Genomic DNA, 11616 nt, shown 5'->3' with positions numbered 1-11616 from the left:
TGCCTCTTTGGTCTCCTTCTTTTCTCGTGTTTTTTTTTGGAGCCTCAATTTTGTGCTTTTTTTTTTTTTTTTTTTTTTTTTTTTTGGCTTACCCCCTTCTCCTGATAAACTATTCTCCGTGGAATTCACCGGGAATATGCTAAACCCAAAGCGAAATGAATAAAAGACAGGAAGCAGGAAGCAGGCATGTTACAGAGAGGATTACTGAGTTACACTGGTTTGTTTGTCAAAGTGCCACTATCCCTATCGCTTAAAGGGACAAATGAAAGCTGACGTGCAAGTGGAAGTTCATTGGAGGGTGGTTGTGTGCACCATGTTTCAAAAGATGTCGCTGTGTTCAATTATCTAACCATGGAAAAAGATAGAAACAGAAAAAAGAAAAAGAAATGTTATGTGCTAGAAGAAGAAAAAAGAAAAATGTAACTCCGTTGATAAAAACAAATCCAAATCCAAGGGATCTTGTACCCCCCTCCTCCACAATCCGCCAGTCTACTTGCGCTTCACCGTCATCAGCTTCTCCATCATGGCCTTCTTCACTGTATCCACAGGCAGGTCCTTGACCTCCTTGCCGGTCCAGTAGCGGTCCTGCTCCAGACCCTGGTAGATCATGGCCTCGGTGCCGAGGATCACCTGCCAGCCAGCTTCCTCAGCAAGACCGCCTAGCTCAGTGTACGGGTTAGGGTTGTAGCACATTTCGAGCATGGCACCCTTAGTGTCCTTGTTGAGCAGAATGCAGGCAACGGCGCGAGCCTCCTTCTCCTCGTCGGTGACAGGAGGGAAGTCGGGGATGCAGGCAACAATAGCACCGGGAGCAGCAACGGCCTCGGCCTCAGCAACAGTGCGCACGTGGACCAGGCCAGCGCCATAGCCACGCTCGCTGCATTCGTCAATGACAGCCTGGACCTCGCTGGCATCGCGGTTGACAAGGTAGATGTCGGTGGCACGCATCCACTTGCGCAGAGCGTAGACGGCAGAGCGGGCAGCACCACCACCGCCAATGACGAGGGCAGGGCGGTCGTGGAACACAGCGTCCGGGTTGGGGACGTTCTGGTAGAAAGACTCACGGATGCCAATGGTATCAGTGTTGGCACCACAGTACACACGCGAGCCATCAGGGCGGTAGCGGATGAACAAGGTGTTGCAGGCGCCAACATCGCGGCATTCGGGTGTCAATTCATCCAGGTAAGGCATGATGGCCACCTTGTTGGGCATAGTGACGGCGGCACCTATAACAGCGAGAGTTAGCGGGCTTCAAGAGAAACAAACACACACACACAGGCATTGCATGTAAGATGGGAGAAGACAAGAGAAGAGAAAACAAGGGCTTTGTGGCACGAGGGAAGAGACAGGTGACAGGACAGGTTGCTGCTTACCGTAGAAGTTGGGATGCTTGGCGAGCTCAAGGAACTGGGCGATATCGGTAGAGTCCAGACGGAACTGCTCCCAGTTCAGGCCGAGGCCACGGTAGATGGTGCCATGGAGGAAAGGCGAGTATGAGTTGGCGATCTTCTTGCCGAACAGGTAGCTGTGCTTCTCGACCCTCTCTACCTCAGGCACAGGGGACTGGGGCTTTTCTTCAACGAGGGGGAAGGAGGGCAGAGCGTGTCTAGTAAGAGCGAGAGCAGCCATTTTTGCGGGTTTAAAGAGGAAGTAAAAGTGGATAGTAGGGAAAGAAAGCGTGAAGGTCGTCAGGAAAAAAAAAAGCTGGTCTAAACTGGAATGAGGCAAAGAAAAAAGGGAAAACAGAAAACTCAAACGAGTCCGAATCGTGGACTTGATATCAAGAAATCTGAGAATGAAGGAAGAAAGAAGTCCTGCTTCAAGAGGGGATGAACGTCACAAACAATGCAAGGTGGAGATAGAGAAAGAAGGGAAGAAAAAAAAAGAGCTCAAAAACGAGAAGAAAGGAATATACAGTGAGGAGTGAGGAGTGAGGAGTGAGGATAAAGATATTTACAGAAGTTGGAATTGGAGCGAATGGGGAAGAATCAAGAGCCAAGCCAGGGCTGCTAGTAGAAAATGAAAATGAAAAAAAAAAAAATGAAGGAAGAATAAAGAAAAAAAATTTGAGTGACTGGATGAATGATTCAACAGGATCAACAAAAAGACACCAAAACACCGGCCACAGACTGGCTTTTGTATTCCTCGTGGCCCGTGATAGCTTTCTCTATTTGCCTAATTTTTGCCCTTGTATTTTTCCATTTCCCCCAATGTCTGCCAGCATTTTCTTCTGGGGCGTTGATATCCCCGTGGCAGGCCGCGCAATCAGCGAGTTCTTGTCATTTCCGTGTGTCTATTCATATCCGATACTTGCCTCAAGACAAAACAAACAGTTCAACACGAATCAAGCACTTGAGCACAGCACAGCAGCAAGCACAGAGATGACAAACCATGCTGCGCAATACTAGTGCTGCAGTATAGCAGAACACGGAAGTTTCTCCTTCTCTGCTCGCCCCCATTTCCTCCCCTGTCTGGTCCGCCCGGTTTTACATTGTGCCTCAGAGTCGTTCTCTGGGTTTCTTGGCATAGCTATAATGAGACGAATCTACGAAGATCAAAGGTTCTGAACGCGGGCGGGGAGGGGGTGGAAACGATTAGATAAGAGAAACTGGTTGTCAGTGAAAAGGGAAAAAGGACGAGAGAAAATACAACGGCGGGAGAACCGAGCTGGCAGGTTCAGGCTAAGCACAAAATGGCACACTAGGAGGAGGGCAAAATAAGAGCACGTTTGAAAGTGCGTGCTATGCTGTGGTGAAAGTTTCACATAGAAGACAGAGACGTAAGCCGCGGCCAGGTGCCAGCAGCCGGCGACACAGACAGCTGGATGTACATCTACATGTACATATACAGGCTGAATGCTTTTCCAGCGTCTGGTTGGAAAAGCAGGGTCCACCACCACCACCGCCACCACCACTACCCCCCAGTGTTGCTGTGGTACTTTTTGACAACCTGCCCGGTCGAATGTGGCATAAATTCGTATTACCATTACAAAGCATAGGGTATGGAAAGGACGTTGACATTACAGTGTTGCTCCTATCTTGCTGCTCCTTACCTTTCCCTGTAATGCGCTGGTTTCACAAGGGAAAACTTTGCTTGGATTTACCCACCTTGGGCGGCTCGGAAAATAGTTCACCCTTGGGTAAGGGTTAGCGAAGAAAGGGTGTGGTTGCAGCGGATCCCTGATTAGCCGCAGGCCCCACTTAGCCATGGTTCTGGCCAATCGCTTTACATGGTTCTCTGTCTCGCTGTGGTCACGGAACCTCAAGATTAGCATAATTATCACGTTAATTCCTGCAAGCGGCTGCTTGCACTTAGAGTTCCAGATCACCACGGGCTCAAGGGGGTAGGGGGGGGGGGGGGGGCAGGGAAGGGGAGTGTGCGGAAAGCAGATGAGCTTAATTGATTTTCCTGGGAAGGGAGAGTGCAACAGCCCAAGCCAAGCCAAGCCAAGCCAAGCAAGCCAGTTATTTCAAAACCACGAGATAGATAGCTGTTCCATTCAACAAGGCTTAATATTCGTCCAAGAGAATGAGAAACTTGTGTCAGTTGCCATGGGGGCGGACGCGCGCGCGCGGTACACCATGGGAGTAGATAACCCATGAGAACTGTGCAGAGAGACGTTTGTTTGGCTGGCCAGCTGCCCAAAGATGAGCTGACATGGAAAAGCTTGCAGCGTAGGCAGGCGACTTGTGCTTACCTCGGCGGATGGAAGTGCAGGCTTGCCTTTCCTGGTGCGGGCTAGGGGCGAAACCGTACGCCCACGCCAAGGGGAAAACATCGTCCTTGTGGTCTTGTGCATGCTATGCTATGCTCACCGGCGTCCGCTAACAGACTTAGCCACCGAGCGGCTCAGGCATTAATTCCGCAGCGCAGACCCGCGGTTGGAATGGGATGACGCGCAGGAGGCCGTTGATAGCCGTGGGAGAAAGGAAGCTACAGGATAAAGAATGGGGGATACTGGTGGCTCATTGTTTTTGCTCCTCAATTTTGTTTGCTAGTGTTTGATGGCACATGCTGACGCTCCGTATAAACGTATTTCAGCAGGCAGACAAAGAAACTTGATAAGAGAGCCTCAATCGCCATGGAGTCGGTCGTTACTGTTTTTAATCTACCTGATCTTCTCTCTCCTGCACATTTGCATTTCAACTTTATGCCTTGATCTACATCTCCCTTAGCAGCCTAGCTATTCAACCCGTTGTTCCATCTATACCGTCTATACCGTCTATTCCACCTATCTACTTTGTCCGTTTATATCGTCCCCCTGATATTTGCATCTTGTCTCGCCCTTCTACAGGCCAAGTTTCTATTCTTGTCCTAATCTGCAACCTACCCGCTCGCCTTCTGCTCGCTCTCCTCCCCTCGTAGCAACTTGAAACTTGCCGCACTACGTCTCTTGGCCCAGGGCTTAGTTTCATTTTCTCACCCTCGTCGTGAAACTAACAATTTTCTCTTTTTTTTTTCTTTTTTTCTTTTCGATCTCCCTAGGGGCTGCATTTCCACACAGACTTTTGTTTGTGTCTATTTTTTTCGGTCTGATATCCAGATTAGCTCAGCGGCCTTGCTTTCTTGATTAAGCGACGGCGTATACTTATATATATATATATCTCGCCGTCTTGGACTTCTCTCCAGGACTCATCTCTTGCTTCTCCTCCTCACGCATCTCCCCCCTCTTCACTTCTTCTTACATTCTTTTCTTTGTGCTACTGGTTAGCCATTTCCATTCTCACAGCCTTTTTTTATACCTTTTTTTTTTTTTACATTTTTTCTCTTTTTTTTTTTGTTTTTCCCATCACCACCACTCTCCTTTTTCCGTCACTCTTTTTTTTCTTTGTTCTTTTCTTCTCTTTCGTCGTTTTCCTTCTTCCTCTCTCAAAATGCCTTCTCAACTTGGAATTTCTACCATGTCCCTTGGCCGCTGCTGGGCTGGACACTCCTTCGAGCACAAGATGGACATGGCTGCCAAGTACGGCTACGCTGGTATCGAGCTGTGGCACGAGGACCTGATGGACATTGCTGACCGCTACCCCAACGGCGGTGCTGCTTCTCTCGAGAACCAGAAGACTGCCGCCCGCTACGTGCGCTCTCTCTGTGATGCCCGCAACCTGACTATCCTGTGCCTGCAGCCTTTTGCTCTTCTGGAGGGCGCTATCGACCCTGCTGTGCACCCCGCCCGCCTTCAGGAGCTTGAGCACTGGATGGAGCTCACCCGCCAGCTCGGCACTGACCTCATCCACATTGCCAGCAGCATGGCTCCTGCTTCCGAGCTCTCGGCTGACCTGGAGCTTGCTGTCACCCACCTGCGTGCTGCCGGCGAGCTTGCGCTCCGCCAAAACCCCCCCGTTCGCCTGTCCTACGAGAGTCTGGCCTGGGGTAGCCGCGTTGACAAGTGGGAGCAGAGCTGGGATATTGTCAAGGCAGTCGACCTCCCCAACTTTGGTCTGTGCCTGGACACTTTCAACATTGCCGGCCGCATCTTTGCCGACCCCTCGCGCGCCAACGGCTGCACCGAGGATGCCCAGAAGGCTGTTGACGCCAGCATGAAGCGCCTCGTGGCTAGCGTTGATGTTAGCCGTGTGTTCTTCGTGCAGGTTGTCGACGCTGCCCTCCTGGCTGAGCCTCTCCTGCCCGGCCACAAGTACTACGACCCTGCCCAGCCCTGCCGCATGAGCTGGTCGCGCAACTGCCGCCTGTTCTATGGCGAGACGGAGTACGGTGCCTACCTGCCTGTTAAGCAGATCTCAGCCGCCATCTTCAAGGGCCTCGGCTTTGAGGGCTGGGTCAGCCTGGAGCTGTTTAACAAGCGCATGTCGGAGACTGACAAGGGTGTTCCCGAGGAGCTGGCTAGACGCGGCGCTGAGTCTTGGGACCGTCTCGTTGCTGACATGGACCTGACGGTGGCTAGCAAGCCCGCCAAGGCCGTTGTTCCTGCCACCATGGCCACCGCCACCCCCATTATGCCCGCTATTGCTGCTGGCCCCGTTGTCTCTACTGTCGCTGTCGCTGCTACCAAGCCCGTGCGCCTCCTCCCTCGTGCGCAGAAGAACCAGGCTGCTCATGTGGTGGATGGAAGTCTCCTGCGCAAGGCCCTGCCAGCAAGCGTATACGTACTGGCTTCATCCATGTGCCTATATTTAGGGTTGATTCTTGTGTAAGTAGCTTCAGGCGGGTTTGTTATTAGTTGGGGGCGAGTTTGAAGTGGTTGTTAGCTGTGGTATTTCTTTGTATTGTCGGTTGGAACTTTGGTTCACATTATTTTTCCACATGTTATTATTCACGCCCGTCTTCATGTTACTTTTGACGCATTTTTTTTTCTTTTCTTTTTCTTTCCTTCAGATCTATTTTCCCCTTCATTTATATCTTTTTCCTATGTTATCTTATAGCAGGCATTTATATTCCGAGTTTTGTTTTATTTTAAATCCTTGCTTTTGTTCTTCTCTTGCTTTGGTTGCAATGTTTTTATATATTCCTCACATTAAGTCCCTTTTTTTCTTTTTTTTTTTTTATTCTTCTATTTTCTTGCGGCGCAGTTTGTTTCTTTTTCTCCCACTTCTATATTTGTTCAGGCTTCTAATTGGTGTCTCCGATAGTAAACAATTCTTAATATCTTTCGAGTATGCCCGACCGCTGTATATCCCCGCTTGATCTTCTCTCGCCGTCCTGCCCAACATGCACATGTATATATACATGCGTACACGCATACACACGCACACACACGCACACATTCGCATGCCACTACATATGAACAGCCGGGCTTATTCAAGGCTGACACTTAAGCCCTGCACATTGAGGCTTACGGGGGTGGGAGAAGAGGATCCTAGCCAGGAGACAAAGAAACCATGAAGAACAGGAGGTGAAGAAGGGGGGTGATGCGTCCTTATATACTGCCTGTTCTAATAAGGTTATTTTACCTAGTTGGCTAGAGTTTTAATGTTAATTGTGATTATCAGTTATTTTCGTAGATTTGAAAACCCTCCGATCTCAAACTCTACTGGTGTTGCATAGCATCCTTGGCCCGTATCAAACGCAAAGGAGCTACGATAACATGTAAGGCAGAAAAAGGAGGATGGGGAAGGGGGTGTTTCTGACACCCTGCCTCTCGCAACCTTGGCGGCGGGTTTGGCGTTTCTGATATTACAGCCCTGCTTTTTTTTCAAGGTGGTGGGAGTATTGCACCGTAACTGCACTACAGCCCACCATTAATGCGCTACACTGGCACTGCATCCTGGCCAACTAACATGTATAGTCCCCCGCCATCTGCCCCCCCCCCTCAATCTGCCTGTAATGCAGCGTGTGTGTGTGTGTGTGTGTGGTTACTTGCCGCGCTTGCTTGTTGTAGCTGCCCCTTAGCCTTCTTATCTACCCCATGTCGAAGCTCCGGCACTTCTAGCCCAACTTCTCCCTGTTTCGCTTGGCCCGAGCTCTGTAGTTCGATATCCTTGGTTTATTATTATCTATCTACCCAGGCTTTGTGCGTATCCTTTAGTTCTACTACCCTTTGCCTTCTACGCCTAGCCTGCCAAGACCCAACGGCTGCCCCTAACTTGTTACAGATGTCGGGAACCCCCCCTCAACCTCGCAGATTGTAGCAAGAAAAAACCTAGGCCATTCGTCACCTCGACCCTGTCCTCATATGCTTCGTGGCAAATTCAATGGCTGCTGTGTATCCAAAGGTGCCTAGACCGCAGATCACTGCTGCGGCCTTGTCTGATAAATAGCTCTTGTGTCGAAACTCATCGCGCGCGTGAACATTGGACACGTGCACTTCTATAAAAGGGATATCCACGCTGAGAAGAGCATCACGGATGGCGATGCTGGTGTGGGTATAGGCCCCGGCGTTGATCACTATGGCATCGATAGTACCACGTGCTTCTTGGATGCGGTCCACGATTGCACCCTCATGGTTAGACTGAAAGGCGTCAACTGTGGCCCCCAATGCAGAGGCCTGGGTCTTGGCGCTGGCTTCGACGTCACTTAGGGTTGTTGAGCCGTAGACGTGAGGCTCGCGCGTGCCCAAAAGGTTGAGGTTAGGGCCGTTGATGAGCAAGATGTTTGAGGCGGGCATTGCGGAGGAGAGAAAGGATGCAAAGAAAAATAGAGAAAAAAAAAACAATAAAAATAGAAGGGGGTGGGAACTGGAGGAGAAGGGCTGAGACCTTGCTTGCACCTATTAAGTGATCGATCGTAGCTCTGCTACTTGGGAAGATTTGGGTCGAGATTTGGAACAGATGATCGTCTGCGAGGAGCTTGGATGCCTTGGGCGATATATATATATAAAGATGCAAACACAAGCAAGCAAGTGTAGAATCTGCAATTGTCTACGCGCGATGATCAGTAGGCGATCCATAGCCCATGGATGAAAGTACAAGCAGCCCTCAGGCAAGCCAGGATGCTACTAAGCAGCCCAGTTAGTGTCTTGAGGCCCTATGGAAATATCTTGTAGCGGGAAGGAGCCGACATGGATAAGTTTTATTCCCAGGCCTTTTTCTGTCTTTCCCTCTGTCTTGCCGCCAGGTCTTTTTATCCTTTCTTTGTGTGCTCATGTTATGTTGACCAAGACTAAATTCGCACAGAATGCCATATGCATATGCTATCTTGGCCGTTGCTGGCTATTGGCTTGGCCATGTATTGCACAATCCAGTTGCATCAAACACTAGAACTCTGTTTGTTACTCGGTACGACTTGTGATACAGACTTGCTACACGTGTGATGCGATGGCAGCAAATTCACACGTGTATAGTATAGTATAGCATAACGCTACAGCGCTACTACATGACGTAGAATTATCATCCCTCCTCCTTCCCCTGCCCACCCCCAACTGGCCGAGTTCGCCCAGCCTTGGGTTTGGGCTAGGGAGTTTGGGTTTGCCCATCAAGCTGGCGACCGGAGTTGCGGGAAGATGGAGGGGGAGGAGGCCAATGCTTTGCTCAGATGGCAGGAGAAACGGTGTAGGGAAAATACCGATATGTAAAGCGCAAGGCGCTGGGTAGGGTAAGAGACGAGAAACACCATGGCTCTGTCGGTTTCGAAGCATCTCTTCTTTGATGTTGCATGCTTGGTTCTTGTCTCTTTCATCTTATTTACTGTTTGCCCTTCCTGGGCATATTATGATTAAACAATAGCAAAACACAGGCGTGCGGCCGATGCTGTCTCGCGCGTGGGCCAAGATGGGGACGGTGTCTGGAGTGGAGTAGTTGCTGTCTGTTGGGCGAGCCAAGGGAGGCTGTTGCTGTTCCTGGTGCTGGTGCTGTTGCTGTTCCTGCCGCTGATGCTGTTCCTGCTGCTATTTCCGCTCCTGCCCTGCTTGTTGTTGCTGATTGCAGTTCTGTTTCGAAGGGCTGCTACGGCTACTACCACAGATAGATACCCAAGGTAGACGGCGATTTTGAATAGGAAACTGCTGTTTGAAGACGGCAAGATCTCCATTCGCTCCTCTCCTTCTTCCCCTCTAATGCAGCCAGCAGCAAAGACGAGGACAGGACCAAAGGCTGATTGATATCCGCCCGTATATGCAACGTGCCCAAAACTCAGAGAGGAAAGAGAAGAAAGAGGTCGGAGATTGAGTGCTGGCATAAATGGGCATTTTTCCCAGAAACAGCATGGGCTTCTCAGTAGAATCGCTGTTCCTGCCTCTTCCTACCTTCCGTGCGGGAGACAACTTCTTCGACAAGGAAGGAGCCTGTGAGGGGGCAGTTTCTTCTTTTTTATTTTTTATTTAATTCTTTTTTTTTTTTTTTCGTTCCCAAGGCTTTGCCTTACGGCCAAACCACAGCGACGGCGGACTTGCTTTCCTCTACCTTCTTGCCTTCTACCGCGCATCTAAATTTATATATATTTTCGAAGCATAGCTAGTAGTACTTGGTACATGCCTTTGTTTCTAACCCACATAAACTACACCAGCCGCTTTGTGCTTCCTTGCGCCACAGTATCTTCTACGTCCCTCGCATATCTATATCATTGCGTCCCGCTTCCCTTTTTGATCTTCCTTCTTCTATTAACCTCACCCCAAACTCAGTAGTCTATTTTTTGTCTTTTCTATCCCTTTTGCCCTCTTTGCCCTTTTTTATTCTTTTGCCTTTAGACACTCTTTGATCTTCGTCGCTCTGGAGCACGATCGTTAATCGCAACCTACAAGTTCTACCTAGTATTTTTATTCCCTTATTTCTCTGTTTCTCTTTTTCTTTTCCCTCCCGTTTTGTTCCTATTTTCACACATCCTTGGTACCTAGTTTCTTCTCTTTGTTCTACCGCGCCTCCTCCACACATCATGGAGACTATTACAGATGCCCAACTTTATGAAATTTACGAGTTTGCTGTGCAGCTCGGCAAAGATGCTGGCGCAAAGCTCATGACCTTTGCCTCGGCGCGATTCACGGGCCCCAAGGGCGGCGAGCATGCCATTGAAGAGAAGGAGAGCTCGGTCGACATTGTGACAAAGGCCGACCGGGACATGGAGAATTACATTTACAGTGCTATTCGCGAGAGATATCCCACCCACAAGTAAGTGCAAAGTTGTCTGCTGGATCTTTACACAACATGATGCCCTAACAAGTACGCACTGCCTCGCTCTCGGCTTCTAGGTTCCTCGGCGAAGAGACATACTCTGCTGGCGCTTCGCGCGACTACCTCATTGACGATGCGCCAACCTGGATCATCGACCCTATCGACGGCACGGTCAACTTCACGCACTTGTTTCCCATGTTCTGCCTCTCTATCGGGTTTGCTATTGGCGGCAAGCCGGTGATTGGCGTTATCAATGCTCCCTTCATGTCCCAGATGTTCTCCTCCTGCAAAGGCCACGGCGCCTGGTTCAATGAGACCCAACAACTCCCGCTTATGCGCAACCCAATTCCTCCGATGCCGGCTGCTGCGCCTAAAGGCTGCATCTTCTCCTGCGAGTGGGGCAAGGATCGCAAGTATCGCGACGACGGCAACATGAAGGCCAAAGTCGACAGCTTCATAAACATGGCTGCCGAACTGGGCAGCCGTGACGGCAAGGGTGGCATGGTGCATGGCATCCGAAGCCTTGGGAGCGCAACGTTGGACTTGGCGTACACAGCCATGGGTTCATTTGATATTTGGTGGGAGGGCGGCTGCTGGGAATGGTAAGCAAAAGAGAGAGAAAGAGAAAAAACCGCTCTCGGATCCGTGCTTGCTCTGAAATGCGCACGGCCCTCGTTACGGTGTTCATGTTCATCCAGATTACTGACTTTTTTCTTGTGACGTGACAGGGACGTTGCTGCTGGAATTGCAATTCTTCAGGAAGCTGGTGGTTTAATCACCACTGCTAACCCCCCTGCAACAGGCGACATTGATGCGGCGGCGATTGTAGAGGCTAAACTAGGCTCTAGATTATATCTAGCTATCAGGTAAGCCAATGTGATGGATAGGTGGTCTCTATCAAAAAAAAGAAAAGCCGCTAACCGAAAAATAACATTAGGCCTGCTGGGCCGTCTGAGACCGAGTCTGGACGGCAGAGCCAGGAGAGAGTAGTCCGGGAAGTTTGGAAGAGAGTGCACACGCTGGACTACTCGCGCCCTGGCTTGTAAATCGGTCTACAAATAGGATGTGAGTGAGTGGATTCATGTGCACAGCATAGACATTCGACAGTTGCTCTGCC

At 50.0% G+C, this 11616-nt stretch overlaps 4 protein-coding genes across 4 annotated transcripts; 2 read left to right on the top strand and 2 right to left on the bottom strand.

Moving 5' to 3' along the window:
- Window positions 1-489: 489 nt before the first annotated feature.
- On the bottom strand, window positions 490-1629 carry HOO65_020969 (Quinate dehydrogenase; the record flags this gene model as incomplete). Its single annotated transcript, XM_071006871.1, has 2 exons — window positions 490-1226; window positions 1374-1629. The coding sequence occupies 2 exons, from the start codon at window positions 1627-1629 to the stop codon at window positions 490-492; spliced, it is 993 nt and encodes a 330-aa protein (XP_070861607.1).
- Window positions 1630-4874: 3245 nt separating this feature from the next.
- Window positions 4875-6152, top strand: HOO65_020968 (3-dehydroshikimate dehydratase; the record flags this gene model as incomplete). Its single annotated transcript, XM_071000203.1, has 1 exon — window positions 4875-6152. The coding sequence occupies one exon, from the start codon at window positions 4875-4877 to the stop codon at window positions 6150-6152; it is 1278 nt and encodes a 425-aa protein (XP_070861606.1).
- A 1457-nt stretch (window positions 6153-7609) lies between these two features.
- HOO65_020967 (Catabolic 3-dehydroquinase) lies at window positions 7610-8062 on the bottom strand (the record flags this gene model as incomplete). Its single annotated transcript, XM_071000202.1, has 1 exon — window positions 7610-8062. One exon carries the CDS (start codon window positions 8060-8062, stop codon window positions 7610-7612), a length of 453 nt encoding a protein of 150 aa, XP_070861605.1.
- A 2201-nt stretch (window positions 8063-10263) lies between these two features.
- On the top strand, window positions 10264-11545 carry HOO65_020966 (Protein QA-X; the record flags this gene model as incomplete). Its single annotated transcript, XM_071006829.1, has 4 exons — window positions 10264-10496; window positions 10577-11101; window positions 11228-11365; window positions 11437-11545. 4 exons carry the CDS (start codon window positions 10264-10266, stop codon window positions 11543-11545), a joined length of 1005 nt encoding a protein of 334 aa, XP_070861604.1.
- Between the last annotated feature and the right edge of the window lie 71 nt (window positions 11546-11616).

The sequence above is a fragment of the Ceratocystis lukuohia genome, assembly GCF_044167205.1.
Source record: "Ceratocystis lukuohia strain C4212 chromosome Unknown Supercontig2_pilon, whole genome shotgun sequence".
NCBI lineage: Eukaryota > Fungi > Ascomycota > Sordariomycetes > Microascales > Ceratocystidaceae > Ceratocystis > Ceratocystis lukuohia.
This window is presented reverse-complemented; position numbering and strand designations above follow the sequence as displayed.